Source organism: Ostrea edulis, chromosome 2 (assembly GCF_947568905.1).
Source record: "Ostrea edulis chromosome 2, xbOstEdul1.1, whole genome shotgun sequence".
Lineage (NCBI taxonomy): Eukaryota > Metazoa > Mollusca > Bivalvia > Ostreida > Ostreidae > Ostrea > Ostrea edulis.
The window spans coordinates 45,240,569-45,260,146 of record NC_079165.1 but is presented as its reverse complement, the minus strand read 5'-3'; the positions used below and the strand labels follow the sequence as shown (position 1 = coordinate 45,260,146).

General features: G+C 36.0%; 2 protein-coding genes across 2 annotated transcripts in view; both read right to left on the bottom strand.

The window, feature by feature from the left end:
• The window catches only part of LOC125679936 (uncharacterized), a 70,994-nt gene extending 54,354 nt beyond the window's left edge, over positions 1-16,640 (bottom strand). The window contains exons 1-14 of the mRNA XM_056153383.1: positions 16,385-16,640; positions 15,985-16,215; positions 14,908-15,108; positions 14,488-14,718; positions 14,164-14,376; positions 13,144-13,371; positions 11,589-11,828; positions 10,529-10,759; positions 8,650-8,889; positions 6,837-7,067; positions 2,733-2,933; positions 2,032-2,262; positions 1,315-1,524; positions 90-317 (exon numbers count right to left, since the gene is read on the bottom strand). Of these exons, the coding sequence (XP_056009358.1) occupies positions 90-317; positions 1,315-1,524; positions 2,032-2,262; positions 2,733-2,933; positions 6,837-7,067; positions 8,650-8,889; positions 10,529-10,759; positions 11,589-11,828; positions 13,144-13,371; positions 14,164-14,376; positions 14,488-14,718; positions 14,908-15,108; positions 15,985-16,215; positions 16,385-16,640 (3,172 nt within the window). The remainder of the gene's footprint in view (positions 1-89; positions 318-1,314; positions 1,525-2,031; positions 2,263-2,732; positions 2,934-6,836; positions 7,068-8,649; positions 8,890-10,528; positions 10,760-11,588; positions 11,829-13,143; positions 13,372-14,163; positions 14,377-14,487; positions 14,719-14,907; positions 15,109-15,984; positions 16,216-16,384) is intronic.
• An 89-nt stretch (positions 16,641-16,729) lies between these two features.
• Positions 16,730-19,578, bottom strand: part of LOC130051446 (uncharacterized) — a 32,083-nt gene continuing 29,234 nt past the window's right edge. Inside the window, exons 43-45 of the mRNA XM_056153382.1 lie at positions 18,822-19,052; positions 17,491-17,730; positions 16,730-16,794 (exon numbers count right to left, since the gene is read on the bottom strand). Coding sequence (XP_056009357.1) covers positions 16,730-16,794; positions 17,491-17,730; positions 18,822-19,052 — 536 coding nt within the window. The remainder of the gene's footprint in view (positions 16,795-17,490; positions 17,731-18,821; positions 19,053-19,578) is intronic.

Sequence of the window (19,578 nt, the reverse complement as noted above, 5' to 3'; positions counted from 1 at the left end):
TATGGGTAACTGATGGAAACACGAGATAAATTAGCTCTATGACATGATTCCACTGTTATACCACCTTCTATAGATAAACAGAGACTCACCCTTTTCCACATACTCCATGCATTTTCTAACCCTTGGGTTGAAGAAACCCTTTTTGCATTGTGTTATGTCTAAAGTTCTGTTCTGAACACATACAATGAAAGCCGGAGTCCATCGTTTGTTTGGGACAGGATGCATTCCATCAGACATTCCTCTGCATGATGGCAGTCGCAAAGAACATGGCTGACAGCTGGAATTCCTGGGGTCACACACATTAGCCTCATATTCACCTTAAAACAAATACATGTACCATTAAAAGATTGCAACATGTACACATCCTAAATCAAATTGAGATAACAATCATTAATCGTCTATTCATCAACAATTACTTTGGCTGAGATGGTACAGTTTTTGAGTCTGAGCAATAAGATAAGTTAAAACTCTAAGGTTAATATGAGTCAATCTTATCTTGATTGACACATATGGAATATACTACCCAAGGTGTTGAAAAATAGTGATTTTTGGTCAATTCAAAGAAAATGGTGGGAAACCCATGTGTTTGTAATAATTCATACATTGTAAATTCATATCTGCGTGTCTTAACTAATCAAAAACAGAATTTTTGCAAATAATTTTGCTATTTGGGTAGTTAGCTTAGCACAAAACCCCTGACCCAAGGGCTATGATTTTCACAATTTTGGTTGAGACTTCCTTCCATTATTCATTACTGTGAATTCAATTTGTTGTTTGATTTCCAGGAGTCAAATAAATAGATTTTTAAAGAAATAATGCATTACAACTGCTCTAGCATCAGAACTACTGGATTCCGAGGTTTTATCCCAAAGGGACAGAGGCCATAAAATTACAATTATTGTTCTCCTTAACATACTTGCAAATTTTGGTAAAAAATTGGCCAAGTAGTTGAAAATCTTCAAATATTAAAACACGACACACAAAAACAGATTCCACAAAATGGTGATGATTTTCAAAATACAGGACAGTTAAAAATTTTGGGGAATTTTTGCTGTTCCATGAGGACACATTAAAGGTTGATTTTATGGGACAAATTGTGTCATGGCTGGTATTGCCAAATTAGACTATTAGTGAAACCTAGTTATTAAAACAAATAGTCACCTCTCCAATTCTTGTACTTCAACATTTACAGAATATAATGCAATCAGTAAATAAAATATGCAACAACCAACTTCATGACTTCTCAAATTGATTAAAAAATTGGGTCAATAAGAACATAATTATGAAATTACAAATGAAAATTTGCAAACTTACAGGGTGCTTGTGGTTCTGTCCTGTTATCACAACGAACCTCCGTGAAACTCCTACATGTCAGCTGTTGAGCATCAAACAGGTCTGGATATGGACATTCATGAACATAAGTACCAAACCGAGATAGTGAGGAACAGTTGTAATATTGTCCACAATTATTCGGCACTGCTTTAACTGCCACTGGATTTGCCTTACAGAACTCTTCTATATTACCTGCAAAAATGAATAACTATGTTAATCTATGATACTATTCATATATACACACTAGGTTCAGAACTTGTCAGATCATAGAAATATTCTTTCCCAAAATAACTAAGTATTACTAAATCTGTAGGCGATTGCATTATCATTTGCATGTTAGAATTGCATCCATTTTTTTTTAATTACATCAAAATAAGAACAGTTGCAGTACATTATATAAATATGGACTTGTACATTATTGTGACTAGGCGTAAATAAAAATTTCTTTGTTTTTCCTTTCTGAGTAAAAAAATGTAAAAATTTTCCTTGCAACAGTATTCCTCTCAAGAATACTATCTGACTTTTATCAATGTATCCAAATGTGAGTTTTTCCCAGTACAGTTCATCAAGAAGAACTAAATGTCACTAATTTCATTTTTGTCCCAAATGTGAATTTTTCCCCTGCCTACTCATAGGCAAACTCAGTGAGTTACAGAGCAGAAATAAACTATATTTGATTCCAATCTTATCAATGTGTACCTTGTGGAACTTTGTCAATACATTTCAACTGTATTGGGTCAAAAATTTCTCCAGAGGGACAGTTGTTGACCTTCATGGTCCTGTTTACAAAGCAAGTGATGTACCGTCGTGACCATAGCTCTTGGATCACGGGTTGATCACCATCTTGCAGGCCCCGGCAGCTAGGAAGTCGTTCAGGACAGGGCTGGCATGATGGGTCGGACTTTTTGCAAATATTTTGATCATATTCACCTATAAAAGCATAGTAATCTAGCTACAATGGTCACTAATACGATTTCTAGATAATGCTGTTTATTTCAGAGAACCACAACAATGGGAATAATATGATATTGATTAGAATATTTTATCATAACAGTGAAGTGGTAACACAGAATTACAATGAATTATGTCCCCAGTCCAGCTGATGCAATATATTAAAATATTTAAATCTAAAATACTTATGATATGCATCTTACATCAATATGGAACCCTACCTTATTTGGATTTAAATCATATTCTATTTTTCTATGTAATTTTATTCAGCCAGTCAGATAGCAAATTGTATTTTCCACATGTTTTATAAAGATTGTGACAAAACTTGTGAACATTGAGAAAGCGCAAGCAATAAGGCTGACAAGTGGGGTAATAATTTTATTCTTCACATATTAAAATGAAAATTTCCTTGTTTATCATTTAATTGTACCCTTGGTGTTTTTACATACATGGTGCCTGCGGTTCTTTCCTTCCCCTACAGGTGACATTGAGAAATTCTTGACAGAGTTGAGTACTGCGATCAAAGAGATCTGGATATCTACACTCATGTTGGGAGCCATTCTTTTCAGAGCAGTTGTAGAACTTGGCACAATTATCCAGATCTGGGAGGACAGCTTTAGGGTGGGCTGAGCAGTAGCCTGGCACATCCACTATGTCATGAAAACAAAAGAAATTTCAATGATTATCAATCATTTCCATGCATCAGAAACTTGAACTTTGTTTCACACTGGATTGTCAATATCTTTCATGTTTGGAGTAGGGTATATATTGGGAAATTCAAGAGACAAGAAGCCCACAAGCCTTAACAGTCACTAGCGCTGGGTATCACACAATCTGGAAAATGAATTGGAAGTGTTGTGTGCATCTTTAAAACTCTGAGAGCTGGATGTCCTTGTGGTTAAAATGGGATATATAAGGACTTTTTGTTCTGGTTATAAGCAACCTTTTGTGTCAGGTAAAGGCCTCCATGTTCAGTATACACGTAATAGTGCCTAGATGTTACAGAATTTGCTTTGTATGTTGTTATACATTCCATTTGAGAATTTTTCATTTATGTAGAGACACCGCCAGCTTAATGCGATGTAGAGACATTGCCAGCTTAATGTGATGTAGAGTCATCGCCAGCTTAATGTGATGTAGAGTCATCGCCATGCAGCTTAATGTGATGTAGAGTCATCGCCAGCTTAATGTGATGTAGAGACATCGCCAGCTTAATGTGATGTAGAGTCATCGCCAGCTTAATGTGATGTAGAGACATTGTCAGCTTAATGTGATGTAGAGTCATCGCCAGCTTAATGTGATGTAGAGACATTGTCAGCTTAGTGTGATGTAGAGTCATCGCCAGCTTAATGTGATGTAGAGTCATCGCCAGCTTAATGTGATGTAGAGACATTGTCAGCTTAATGTGATGTAGAGTCATCGCCATGCAGCTTAATGTGATGTAGAGACATCACCAGCTTAATGTGATGTAGAGACATCACCACTCTACATCACCAGCTTAATGTGATGTAGAGACATTGTCAGCTTAATGTGATGTAGAGACATTGTCAGCTTAATGTGATGTAGAGTCATCGCCAGCTTAATGTGATGTAGAGACATCACCACTCTACATCACCAGCTTAATGTGATGTAGAGACATCGCCATGCAGCTTAATGTGATGTAGAGACATTGCCAGCTTAATGTGATGTAGAGACATTGTCAGCTTAATGTGATGTAGAGACATTGTCAGCTTAATGTGATGTAGAGACATTGCCAGCTTAATGTGATGTAGAGTCATCGCCATGCAGCTTAATGTGATGTAGAGACATTGTCAGCTTAATGTGATGTAGAGTCATCGCCAGCTTAATGTGATGTAGAGACATCACCAGCTTAATGTGATGTAGAGACATCACCACTCTACATCACCAGCTTAATGTGATGTAGAGACATCGCCATGCAGCTTAATGTGATGTAGAGACATTGCCAGCTTAATGTGATGTAGAGACATCGCCAGCTTAATGTGATGTAGAGACATTGTCAGCTTAATGTGATGTAGAGACATTGTCAGCTTAATGTGATGTAGAGTCATCACCATGCAGCTTAATGTGATGTAGAGTCATCGCCAGCTTAATGTGATGTAGAGACATTGTCAGCTTAATGTGATGTAGAGTCATCACCATGCAGCTTAATGTGATGTAGAGACATCGCCAGCTTAATGTGATGTAGAGACATTGTCAGCTTAATGTGATGTAGAGACATTGTCAGCTTAATGTGATGTAGAGTCATCACCATGCAGCTTAATGTGATGTAGAGTCATCGCCAGCTTAATGTGATGTAGAGACATCGCCAGCTTAATGTGATGTAGAGTCATCGCCATGCAGCTTAATGTGATGTAGAGACATCGCCAGCTTAATGTGATGTAGAGTCATCGCCAGCTTAATCTGATGTAGAGACATCGCCAGCTTAATGTGATGTAGAGTCATCGCCAGCTTAATGTGATGTAGAGACATTGTCAGCTTAATGTGATGTAGAGTCATCGCCATGCAGCTTAATGTGATGTAGAGACATCGCCAGCTTAATGTGATGTAGAGTCATCGCCAGCTTAATGTGATGTAGAGACATCGCCAGCTTAATGTGATGTAGAGTCATCGCCATGCAGCTTAATGTGATGTAGAGACATCGCCAGCTTAATGTGATGTAGAGTCATCGCCAGCTTAATGTGATGTAGAGACATCGCCAGCTTAATGTGATGTAGAGTCATCGCCATGCAGCTTAATGTGATGTAGAGACATCGCCGACTTAATGTGATGTAGAGTCATCGCCAGCTTAATGTGATGTAGAGACATTGTCAGCTTAATGTGATGTAGAGTCATCGCCAGCTTAATGTGATGTAGAGACATCACCAGCTTAATGTGATGTAGAGACATCACCAGCTTAATGTGATGTAGAGACATCACCAGCTTAATGTGCCAGAATTTTGACCAATGCAAGGTGTTTAAGGCTGTAACAGTGGTTTTTTATTGTGCCAATGTTTACCATGACATATCCAAAAGACCTGTGACTTTCACTACCTATGTTAAATATCATATATATTTGACATGGTCCCAGAATCAAGAATTGAGTAAAAAATTGAAGTTATCTAAATATTGCAAGCAATTTCATTATATGATCTATGTAGTCCCCTCTCGGACTGAACCCCTATAAACTCGAGCGTCATAAATTTCACACTTTTGGTTTCCATTCTCAGTATATCTATATATACACCATCGACTAATCATGAGACTGCATGCAGAGACCCTGCATTTGAAAAATACTGTATTGGAATGCAATTTGCTTTTGTATGTCCCTTTTTGAAGAATAACAATGTAGATTTTTGGCAATTTTTATGAAAATTTTTACCTTGCTTAGAGTTTTGTTTTTAATCATGAAAATAAAATCTCTTCGAACATGTCCAATGAATATTGAGAAATCCAAAAATGGGCAAACCGGTCTGCAATAGCAACATACCAAATACAATTGGAATCTATATATATAGTATGCTTTCTAGTAAGGTTTAGAACATTGGAGTATTAGAGATGTACTCAGCAACATGTGAACTATGAATAATTGTACTTTCTAGAAAACATGGTAGAATGTATGGAGATAGAAAAATATATTTACATCTTCACTATAATACATGTGTATTTTTAGTTTAGATTCTGTCAATCTATAAAACACTTGTTTAAGAGCGAAACAAAATATTTAAGCAGTGATACTCATTCATGAGTTTATATAGTTTAACTCACAAACAAAAATGATCAAATTCGCTTGTCTATAGACTGTTATTATATCCTCTAACTGCTGTTCTACCTTCATCATATGATAAATCATGGTTATTGCCCAAACTGGTCGCTTTCTTACTGCCTACCTTTGCTTGGTCAGATGTAAGAACAGATCAATATCTTCTTACTGAGCCTAACACAGTATTAAAACCTTCAAACATAGGTACAGCTTTTAATGTTTTATTTATTTTCTATGTATTATGTGTATAACATTCTCTTGTAAGGTATATATGCATTGTAAAGCACCTTTGAGCGTACATAGTGTATGAAAAGGGTGCTATATAAATATGGTATTATTATTATTTATTATTATTAAAAATTTATATGCTTTCTAAAACTGAGGTAGAGGCTATGGAAATTCAGAGTACCAACATGATCTATCTTAATTAGAGCACAAAGATTGAAAGTTGAATTACGACAAAATATGCAGAAGTTTGGAATTTCATTCTAGGGCCAATTTCTTTCATATTCCTATTTTATTAGTGGCCTTGTCCAAATGATCTTGGGTCAGGATCAAGACATACCAACTCTTGTTCCAAGTATGAGCTTTTCTTCATGTCTCTCCATCACAAAGTTTCTGCATGGACAATAACAGTGAGGTGGGTACACAGACATGTTGATTTCTAGATACCCCTACCAAACTTTGATTATGGAGAGCATATATATTAAATGTATAGTTTGTTTGTGATATGGGGATATAGATACAATGGAAGTGCAATAGAAACATAGAATAATTTCTGCATATTACTCACCAGGGCTAACATCCTCTTCACAAGATAGCAACCTTGGGTTAAAGTATTTCCCATCAGGACATTTTGTGATGTTGACTGTTCTGTTGAGGTAACACTGGATAAAATCTCCTTGCCACAGCTTAGTTGGGAATGCCTGTGGTCCATCAGGCAGGCCTTGGCAACTTGGCAGTCTCTCTGGGCAGACCTCACATGACACATTCACAGATGTACAGAGATTTTGTTCATATTCACCTGCAGAAAGAAACAATGAAAACATATTTATAGTCACCTTGGCATTTTAAACTGTTTATGATAATTATGGCAATTTAATGAAATTAGAGCTGTCACCAATGATTCACAGTATATTTCAAATAATACACATTTGTGAGGAAATTAATACACAATTATGGAGACATTAATTCACATTTACGAGGAATCCAATTCATTCAATGCAAGCCTTTGTGATGAAGACTCATGTGAAATTATGTTGTTAAATCTCAAACAGAACTGGAAATATAGCCCGGCCACACTTATTTCTGATATGGATGACCTTGACCTCTAAAATAATAGGGGTCATTCTTAAGTCATGAAGACTCTCCATGTAAGTTAAATTTTTCCCACAATATGTGACCTTGATGTTTTCATTAAATCATTAAATTAGGACATCATTGACATGACATTGCTAAAATTTACTAGTATTTCAGGTATCACCCAGAAATCAGTTCTTACCAATGACCTGTGACCTTGACCAATAACTTTTGACCTAAAAACATCCTAAACTCATGAAGTAAAATTTGGTTTCCAAATATGAAACAGCATTTGAGATATGTGACCTTGTGGCCTTGACCTTGGACCTTTTGACCTAACATTGTGGTCATCCCTTTTCCATAGAGACTCTTAATATGCATATTTATTCCTAAAGCTCATATAGTATTTGAGATTTTATTTGGAAACCAAAGCATTAAAACAGACATGGTGATTCCTATATTACTGAAGCATGGTTTGCAGCTACTACCATTATGCATCCATATTGTCTGCTATCTAGGAGTAAAGACATAATTTATTATGAGTATATGAGACATACAACCCTGACCAAGGGTGTCATGAATTTCACAATTGTAGTAAAAGACTCCATGCTCATCGTAGCTATACACTCAGTTTGTCTGCTGCAGTTTCTGGAGTTAGAAAAGATTATTTTTAGAAACTACATTCAAAATACATTGTGTAATTGAGGTTTTGGCCCCTTCCTTCAGCCTCGGGGAAATAGAGGGAACACAACTTTAACAGTTCTCTTTCCCTTGCTCCATACACACTACATAATAAAGGTAGTAGAAATTGAGATAGTTTAATTGTTAATGTATGACAACAGACAAAATCAGTTGACAACAAGTTGCCTGGGTAACCATTATCAGACACCCACAGGAGTTTTTCAGTTTACAATTCATGGCCAAAAAAAAAATTTAAAAATCATGAATTCTGTTATCTGTATTTGTCCTTTAGTTTAACTTGTTTGTTGAAACATTCAAAGATCCATTCATATTGATCATATTGAAACATTTGATTCTCAATAACTATAATATATGTACATATAAAAAGGGGGCATCATACAGTTCAGAAGAAATCATTCACAAGATAAACTGTCTTTCAATTCTATGCAGACTGAATCATGTTTAATTTTCTTCCAAGTTCCATGTAATATTTTAAATGTATGTTGTCTTTGGGGGCATAAAAATCCATAAATGAGTTTGAAAAACACAAGTATATAACTTAAACAGGCTTGAAAACATGTATTTTCAACAATGTTTTTGGTCTTGTTCAAAGTCTAAATACTTACACGGTGCTTGAGGTTCCTTGCGCTGAGAACAATTAGTAGCAGTAAACGTCTGACATGATTTTGTAACAGGATCAAACAGATCTGGATAGTGACACTCCTTTCTGTAGGCCAGTGGTGGTGAGGAAGCTCGGTGGATGACTCCAGTTGCAGATGGATCAGAGCAGTTGAAGTAATGGGCACAGTTCTCAGAATCAGGAAGGATGTCAGACGGGTTGGCTTGACAGTATTCAGGAACATCCACTGGAAAGATAGGCATAATTCACAACAAATAATATCTGACAGGAAAGGAGAGAACACTCATATAAATATATTGCTAAAACAGGAATCCAACTCTGTGCCCCTGTAATCTATACTCTGACCCCTAAGACAGGAATCCAACTCTGTGCCCCTGTAATCTATACTCTGACCCCTAAGACAGGAATCCAACTCTGTGCCCCTGTAATCTATACTCTGACCCCTAAGACAGGAATCCAACTCTGTGCCCCTGTAATCTATACTGGGTGCTCTGACCCCTAAGCAATCTATACTGTTGTCAATCAGCCTTTCCTCTACACTGACAAAATAAGATACAAGAAGACAGATGTACCAAGTAAAAATTAAAGCAAAGAATCAAACCAAAAAACATCCATTTACATGTACATTAAAAGACAGGGATTAGAAACAAGAGGCCCAATTGGGCCTTAGCAATCACCTGAATATCACATGACAAAATACTTATTTTAGTAGAGATACATATTGTTGGTGCAATAAGTGCATCTTTCAAACTTGGAGGAGGGTGCCTTGATTTTTTACCCTGGAACCAGAAATTAAACATTTTGGGTAGAGGCCTCAAACACATAACTAAACAGCCACGTCCCAGCTAGGGCATTGAATCCCCAACTAAAGGGACATTATTAATTTGGTTGTCTGTTTCATAATTTCAATAGAGGCATGCCTCTTCAGTTCAGCTATGCACTTAGATGGCTTGTTTGTTGTCCTAGAGTCCCATCCTAGCACCCAGAGGCCATGCATTTCAAAATGTTGGGATAAATGTCTTTGCACATACATGTATCATTATACAATCAGTAAGATTATTTGATGTCCTGAAACAAAGAAAAGATTTTTAAAGAAACAATGCATTTTTGATAAATATTTAGCCAAATAAATCTCCATCCCCACGAACATCAGAACCCCTGACACAGCAGCCATAGATGTACATTGTACTTCACAATTTTGGTTAGGGGTTCTCTGTTCATTATCATCATTCACTCATTTTTTTATGTTCAGGAGCCAAGAAGAAAGTAAAAGAACCCCTGAGTCAGGGTCATGAATCTAACAATTGTTGGTAGCCACTTCCCTCTATAAGCTTACTATGTATCCAGTTTGGTTGTCTAATGTTTAAGAGCCAGTGAAGATCTTTCAAGAAATAATGCAATTTCCCTTTATGAGTCATAAAAGCCCCATCATATAACATCAGCACCACATACCCAAAGGCAATGAATTTCATAAATTTGTTAAAGACCCACTAGCTTGTCATGACTATGCAAATAGAGGCCCCCTAGCTTTTCATGACTATGCAAACAGTTTGTCTCATTTCTCAGAGAAGAAAATATTGCATTATCTGTTTAGTTAGGCCATGCCCCTCAGCCTCAAGGGAGGCAGGGTCCATGAAATTCAAAAAATGTTGTTCATCTTAAAACATTAATGCTACATGCTAATTTGGGTAAAAGTTGGTCTAGCAAAAACAATGAAAAAGTTGAAAAGTACAAAAGCAGATCGCAATAGGTCATCAGAGTCACTCCAGTCACATAATAAAATGCTTACCATGAGATATAGTTTGACAATTTCTAATCTTTTTCACTTAAACTGTTAGAAGTAGACAGCATTTCATTGACAGTACCTGTTGGAACATGATCCATACACTTTGATAGTTTAGGATTGAAATATTGCGGCTCTTGACACTTTGAAATAACCATAGTTCTGTTGAGAAGACAAGAAATGTAATCTTTTTTCCATAAACGTGTTGGAAATGGGTTAGGTCCATCTGTGCTTCCAATACATGATGGCAGGCGCAGGACACAGTTTGTACAATTCTTAGTCGTCGAATCACATATATTTTGATCATATTCACCTGAAAAGAGAGTTATTGAAGACTACATTGTACATGGCATATCTCTATGATTCAGTCCTACCAGTTCAGCCTCTGTCCTACAAATTTGTGCAGTTGGCTTATGCAAGAGCTGAGAATGTTCCTCTGTGTGTCCTAACAAAGGACAGAACCCCTGGATTAGTAGCATATTATGAAACAAAATACAATGTAGTCTGCATTTTTATTCACACGATTCAGACGGATGTCATGGTGTAAACAAACCATGGGAATGCTTTTATACCAATTTGACAAATTGCATCATTGTGGTTCTTACAAAAAAGAATTTTCCTTTAGATTCCTTGAACTTTTTAAAACTTTGGAGTCCTACAATCAGTAGCCCCTTCATGGTCCCACTGTTAAACATTTGACAAATCTTTAATTTTCATAATACAAAGGTAGCTCTCATATAAGTTTTGGCTTCTCTGATTTAGCAGTTCTGAAGAAGAATTTCTAAACATCCCAAACTATTTTCACCTTTTCTTAATTTTCTCCCCTTAGAAAGAGGCATGACCCTTTATCTGTACAAATGTAAATCTCCTTTACCAAAGGATGTATTGTGGCAAGCTTGGCTGAAAACAGTGCAGTGGTTTTAGAGAAAAGGTTGAAAATGTAAAAAGTTCACAAAATGTTGGGAAAATGTTTAACAGAAAGTTTGCTTGAGCCTTCAGTTTAGGTGAGCTAAAAGCTATAACCTCATGGTGCAGGTTAAATTTAGTACATTCCAAATTTCATAAGAATTCATATGAATTTTTTTGTTCTATTGAAGATCCAAATTCTAAACCTGTGACTGAGATGATTGCTAATGACTTACATGGAGCCATTGGTTCCCAGCGAGTAGTGCATCTAACTTGTGTGAAATTGCTACACATCTTCAGCATGGTGTCGTACAGCTCAGGATAAGGACATTCATATCCATACTTTCCAATGGTAACTGTAGATCGACTTGTGCGAGGTTTACTTAAAGATTCACTACAGTTGAAAAATTTGGCACAGTTGTCTGGATCAGGCAAAAACTCTGAAGGATGTGCTTTACAGTAGTCTGGTATATCAACTACAACAAAATTCAGAAATTAGGACCATTGGTCAGTCAGTGATGATTTTCTTCTTTGGTTTTTCAACTAATTGAATAAGGTTTGTCCTGAGTTTTACATGGAGAGTTTTTCATCAATTTAAGTCCATTGCAAGTGCTTGAATATATACCACAGAATAAGTCATTTTGTAGTTTCTTATTGGCTAAATTCTGGTCATCAAAGAAAAACTACCAACATTAGTGCATGTATATGATACTGATATATTTTTCTCTATGATTGAATCATGGATAGTCCAATAATAGGAGACCACCTTTGGAGGGTTCTAAAGAAATTGCATGCTTACTTAGTTCAGTGCATTTGAGCACTTTTGGCTCTGATGAAAAATTTCATGATTTTTTTCATTTTTCGTGATTTTTCCTAAATGAAATACTCAGTTGATCTGTTCATGCAACACACAGTAGTGCCTAGAATGAATAGCTTCAGCCCTTATTGTGCTAAACTTTAGATACTGCTGCATCACTTCTTATGTGGCATTAAATTTTCATAGTTTGAAAAATAAGGATGCGCAAAAAAAAATTATTTGGTAAATTGAATAGTTGTTATTCTTTATTGTAGTTCAGTGTCCCTTGTCGTGGAGGATTTAGACTTGTAAGTATAATGTCCATACCATTCAAACAACGAACATTTAACAATAACCACCCCCACCCCCCATGTCTGGACAAGATACAAACATTACAGAGAGAAAAATCTGTTTGCAAAAATGCAAGCATACTAATTCATAAAGAGTCAGCAATTGCAACTAAATCATGTTGTTCCAAATTGAACCCAATCATGATTGTAATACAGTTTGATAAATACATACACAGTATACTACATTGCAATTTTCTTGCAATCATACAAAAATTCCAAAAGAATATAGCCAATGGCTTCAGCAGATCATTTCATTCAAATTCTGAGGGTAATTAATCTCTACAATATAAAATGTACAAGTACATGTATGTAAGCTTACTAAAGAGATACTCTACAAGTTACAAGTTTTGGGATTTCTGGTAGAGTAGTTTTTGGAAAGACTATTTTTTAATACATCATTTATTTTTCACTATTTCCCAGATACTTTCCCTTGGAAGGGAGCATGGTCCTTCATTTGAATAAACTTAAAATTCCTTTATAAAAGGATACCTTTTGCCAAGGTTTGGTTGAAATTGGCAAAGAGGGTCTGGAGAGGAAGCAAAAACAAATTTTGACCAGAAAAGCTTACTTACACCTATGGCTACTTCACCCTCCAAATGGCATCCAATTTTAGAGTTCTGATAAATTATTGATAACAAATATTACCTTTCTCCACTGGTTCCATACATTTCCGTAGTCTGGGATTAAAATATCCAGTTTGGCAACTTTTGATGTCTACAGTTCTATTCTGTAGGCATTCAATGTACGGTGCATTCCATAACTGATTTGGGAAAGGATTGGGTCCGTCTGGCAGTCCCACGCAGGAAGGTAGGCGGGATGGACAAGGGACACAATTAGGATTGGAATTATTGCACAAGTTCTGTTGGTATTCACCTGGAAAAAGATTAGTTTTAAAATTGTAAAAATATTTGTACAGGCAGTTTTAAAACTTGCTTATCAAAACTTATCTGTAAGAATTTTAATGAATTTATTTTTCTTTTAGAATGGGATTATTTTCTGCACTGGATATTTTCTGTACTATTACTTAGCTTTACACTTCAAACAAAAGAAAATGCAAGGTTTTATTTTAGGACTGAATCAGTATGAATTTTACAAGCACACGTTCGAGTTCAAAATGAGACTAATGTTAAACTGAAAATAGCATGAAAATAACAGAACAATGATTCATTAAATGCATATACTGTATCAGAATATGTTGAATATAGTATTGGCAAGATACCTGCCAAACATTCCACTAGGACAAGATTTGTCCTATAAAATCAACCCTCTTTAAAGTGTCCTGATGAGACGACAAAAATCCCATAAAACTGTCGTCCCCCAATTATCAAATGCTCTGCTATTTGGGTTTATATTAGTCCATCCCCCACATTTCATAATAGAGCAAGTCTGCTGTTGTATCTGCTTTGCATATACTCTAACTGGTACAGAAATTAGTTGCCGTCTGCTTGAGTTCTGATAAGTTGTGTCTAGCAGGGACTGTACACTTAGTTGTATTTAGGCTACTGAACTTTCAGATACTGCACATCCTGCTCTTTCTCATGATCTCTATATCTTGCAACACTTAAAAATGGAATAGAGGACCCTTGCATCCTGCTTTAGCAAGAATTTAGATATTACCTTTTTACTTTACATAAAAAATTATGAATGCACATTTGTAAACCTTACAAGGTGCTTGTGGTTCCTTCTTCGTACTGTTGCACTTAATCTTGGTGAAATCACCACACTGTAACCTTTCAGAATCAAACAGATCAGGATACGGACATTCCATCAGATGATGACCCAAGGGTGACTGTGCCGAGCAGTTGTAGTACAGTGCACAGTTAGATGGATGTGGCTTCAGAGACTTTGGATTCGCTTGGCAGAATTCATCAATTTGGGCTGTGCAGTAAATTCAAATGTCATATCATCATTCAAAGATTTATCCCTCTTAAGTCTAAGTTGTATTTTTGTTTACTAAAGAAAAATTAATTACCAACATAAATGACAAACCTGGAAGAATTTGTTCCACACAATTTAGCTGAGTAGGATCAAATATGGCCCCAGTCTTGCACTTATTGACTGCCAGAGTTCTGTTCTGAACACAGGTGACAAACCTATCAGTCCACAAATAGCCACTGGCTGGCTGGTCCCCATCTGGTAGACCCCTACAACTGGGCAGCCGCTCAGGGCACTTCTTACAATTCACATCTGTCCTGTCGCACAGATTTTGATCATATTCACCTAAAAAGTTCCAACAATGATACCAAATACAAGCTGAACTTAAATGTCTCCAGATTACATACCTACGTCTAACCTGCTATTCAAGATTTTAATATGAATACCAAAATGTCAGGGATAAAAGAATCGAACCCATAAAAAATTATGTTTCATATAGACTAATCGTAGAATATGTACTCAAAGAAAACATACATGGTGCCTGTGGTTCTTTCCGTGTGGAGCATGCTACGGTGGTGAAGTTTTGGCATGTTCTGGTCTGATCAGAGAACAGCTCTGGATAATGACACTCAGCATGGAATCCATTTTTATCAGAACAGTTATAATATTTAGCACAATTGTTCCAGTCTGGAAGAACTTCATTTCTGTGCTCAGAACAATAGTCTGGTACATCAACTTCAAGAAAGAATTAAAGAACTTGATTCATTTATGCATAAAATGGGATTGTTAATTTTCATTTTTAACGAATTCCTGCTTGGGACCAATTACATGTATCTTAATAGAAAAAAGCAAATTAATAAATGAAGTGCCAAATTTTATAAGAGGGTACCAAATAATCACTAGTACCTATATGTCAAATTTAAGCAAAATTGGTGAGGTTACCTATCCACCACTATTAAGGAAATTTTGATGCTTACAGATAGTGGCTCTGAAAGTTCTTGTTTTTATGGAAAAATTCTTCATTTTGACATATATTACAAAGAATAATGAATATGAGCCCTGAATCTAAAAAAAAAAAAGAGATGAGTATTAAGTATCAATCTACAACAGATCTATCAGTTATCACATATACCAATAAGATTGCAGGTTCTGCTCTTTTAAACAGTTTTGAAAGAATATCTTAGATATTTGGCTCTTTGCACTGAAGATTTGACAAAATGGCTAGAATGAAGCACTTTGTGATGTCATAATGCACAAACTGCTCTGAAAATTACATCATAATTCTTTAATCATGATCCATTTTCTAAGTATTCTGCATGCCAAAAAGGTGAAAATCATTAACTTCGATTTATTTAAATTCACAGTGTCAAATAAAGCCCTAGGGAAACCTTGCTCTTGTTAAGAAATCTAAATTTAACCAAAAGATTTTATTGATGATAGATTCATTTTAATACCGTGATTTTCCATATCTATAGAATAAATCTGTCACAGATGTCTCTCTATTCATAATTCAAGAGCTCTGCTATGTTTGCAGAGTATAGTGTATGGATCTAGAGCAATAAATGAAATACACAGGTATATGGATATCATTACATCCCACACAAAATATACCTGGTTTTACATGTTTCATGCATTTCAGCAGTCGTGGATTGAAGTACTCCAGGGATCCGCACTGGTCCACACTTATAGTTCTGTTTTTGACACAGATGATGTAGTCTGCCTGCCACAACTTCCGTGGGAAGACTTCTTGTCCGTCTGGTTTGTTGATACAATCTGGCAGCCTCTCTGTACATGGCTGGCATGTTGAATCTTTGGGATCACACTGATTTTGTTGGTATTCACCTGTAGAGTGAACATCAAAGACAATATTTGTACAAGTTTGATAAAATGTTTTCAAATATACACACGCAGTCATAAATAGTACTGTATGTTATGTAAAACATCTTGTACATGGCCAATTCATGAAAACATGTACATCACTGGCTAGTAAAAATCATAAAAGGAGAAAAACAGATCTTCACCTTGTCTAGCAAAGAGAAGCCAATCTCCAAAAGAGGAGAAAAGCCAAATGACATAGGTTCAGGGTCACAACTTCCTGTTTGATTGAACACAACCTCTGACATAGGTTCAGGGTCACAACTTACTGTTTGATTGTACACAACCTCTGACATAGGTTCAGGGTCACAACTTCCTGTTTGATTGTACACAACCTCTGACATAGGTTCAGGGTCACAACTTCCTGTTTGATTGTTCACAACCTCTGACATAGGTTCAGGGTCACAACTTACTGTTTGATTGTACACAACCTTTGTGTCTTAGCTTCGAAGGTATCATTATAGTCTGCAACAAATATTTTTCAACCAGATACAGAGAGTTTTACCTTGGCCAAATGACCTTGGTCCATTGTCTCGTCATAAGCAACTGAAGTAGTGAGTACGAGTTTCTGATGTTTTTACATTACAAAGTTACAGCACATTGCGAAAGTTTTTAACTTTGTGTCTTGGTGACATTGGCCCTGTCTATATGATGACTTAGGTTTTAGATCATGCCACACTGCCTGATCATAGCAATCTATGTGAACACTTTTATCTCTCCAGTCAAAAGATAAATGTTTACCATTGACCTTAGGTAAATGAGCATGGTTAAGGATCAAAATGCATCTTCTGGTCATAATCAACCTTTGTGCCAAGTATGGTTTTCTACGTGTTTCTTCTTCACAAGGTACAGAGAAAATGGGTTTTTTTTTTATTAGTGACCTTTGACTTTGACCAAATAACCTTGATGTGTGGTTTTGACACTCTGTTTATTAGCAATATTTGTGTCAAGTAAGAGCATCTAATGTGTTGTGACCCGAACAAATATTTTAGTTTTTTGTACTACTGGCCTTGACCATGGTCTTGTTTAGGATCATGACTTTTCTATGTAGAATTAAAAAATTATACTTCCAAAAAGAATTGACAGTAATACTACAAAACTCAAGTTCGAACCTCATCTAGAAATGTTTTTAAAAAGTATGCAGTTGTGATTCTTACTTGAATGCCTAGCAGTCTGGCAGGTGATTTGATATGCTTTTATTCATTAACCAATATTTAGACATAAAAGAAGATATACACTTACATGGGGCCTGAGGTTCTGGTCGAGTGTTGCACTTCACTGAAGAGAACATTTCACACTGCTGTAGAACTGAATCAAACAGATCTGGATAAGGACATTCCTTTCTATAATGTCCTGCTCTGTTGGCAAGTTGTCTGGTAACAATAGCTGTTGTAGGGTCTGAGCAGTTGAAGTAGTGAGCACAATTATCTGGATCTGGGAGAAGCTTGGTTGGATTAGCCGAACAATAGTCTGGGACATCAACTAATTTGAAGAGAATGAGCATAAAGGAATTACAAAATATATAATTCATAGAGATAACCAAAAGCCCATTGGTTATATTGCTCACCTGAGCAGTTGCATTTTCCAATGTAAAACCATTAGATCCCAATTATGAACCCACCGTGGTCATATGGACCATAGTATGAACAGATTTATACTACATGACATAAAGACTCTTGCAAATCAATTTGAGATAGCATTCCCTTGTGGGACTTGAACAGAGGATTTATTAAGAATTTTCCTATCCATTCCTATGTCAAAGTTGAACCACTACTGTGGTTCTGTCCTAAATCAAGTATCATGGTCTAATCAGACAAGAATCCACACTACATGAGGATGCCTGGCAATGTATATATATATATTGTACCAGTGTGCCCTTTACATGAGGATGCCTGGCAATGCATATATAATATGTATATATATATATTGTACCAGTGTGCCCTTTACATGAGGATGCCTGGCAATGCATATATAATATGTATATATATATATATTGTACTAGTGTGCCCTTTACAAAGCAATTTTCAATAGTTTCCTTTGTAATATTTTGAATATTCTATTGTGCATGGTCCCTTCCTGGATTCTATGATGTGAACAAACTACCTATATTTTCTAAGATGTTTTCAAAGAATTTTCCAGTACATATTCCCGATAAATAACTGATATCTAAAACCTGGAAATGCTTAGCACATATCAATATTATACACACATTTCTTAATAATTCTTCACAAATACATTCAAAGTGTCATTTACGAGATTTGATGCATATTGAGAATTTTAATTCTGAATTGTACACATCTTGTAGCAGAGCGGGACTCATACGAATGTGTTATAAGCACACGCATTTATCCATCCTTCTGACATCAGCCTGTCAGATTATAGTGATTGAATAATACATATACTTCGGGTGAAAAATATTGAAAGGAGCAAATGCAGGACCTTTTACAGAGGCAGATTCATAGCTTGGATTTTGCAGCCTGTTTGTATAGATATTTTGACAAAAACATCATGACACTCTGACACTCTGTTCCATTACGTTTCATTGTACAGAGGTAGCTAGACTGAGTACATACCAGGAGGCACAGCATCCATACAGCGTTTCAGCCGAGGATTAAAGTACTGCTGGGCTGGACAGTTGTCTATAGCCATTGTTCTGTTCAGATAGCACTTGATATAATCTGACTGCCATCTCCTTGTTGGAAATGCATGCTCTCCATTGATTTCTCCCACACAAGATGGTAGTCGTCTTGGACAAGGCTCACAGGACGGGTCTACCACAGGACACAAATTCCGCTGGTATTCACCTTAATATTGAAATCAACTGAATGAATTTTTGCCGAATGAATAATCAGATGCATGCAAATCCCTAACCTTATCAATTGGGACTAAACAATCACTTGACTCCACTAAAGCAGTACTGCAGATAATGTGAGTTCAATACATGCATATTGTTGTTTAGCGTCAATTCATAAGAATGTAAAATCGTGAGTAATATAATCTGAAGGACTTAATCCTCTATATATGTCAATGAGAGACAAATAAATAGAAGCAAGATGCATGATTTTGTGAGATGGATTAGCACAATAAACAATTAATGACCTGCGTAAATCAGGAATCTTTAAGTATCTTACAAAATATAGCATTCATATTTTACTTCGCTCATATGTAACAATAAATACAGTACCTATGACATATAATTCTCCAATATCCATACACATCATTACACTCAGGTTAATTACATTGTATTACCACTAGAAAAAAAATTTACAAGTCCATATAGGGACTTGTTTTTAGGACATTAAAGTTTGATAGTGTTTTGGATAAGAACAA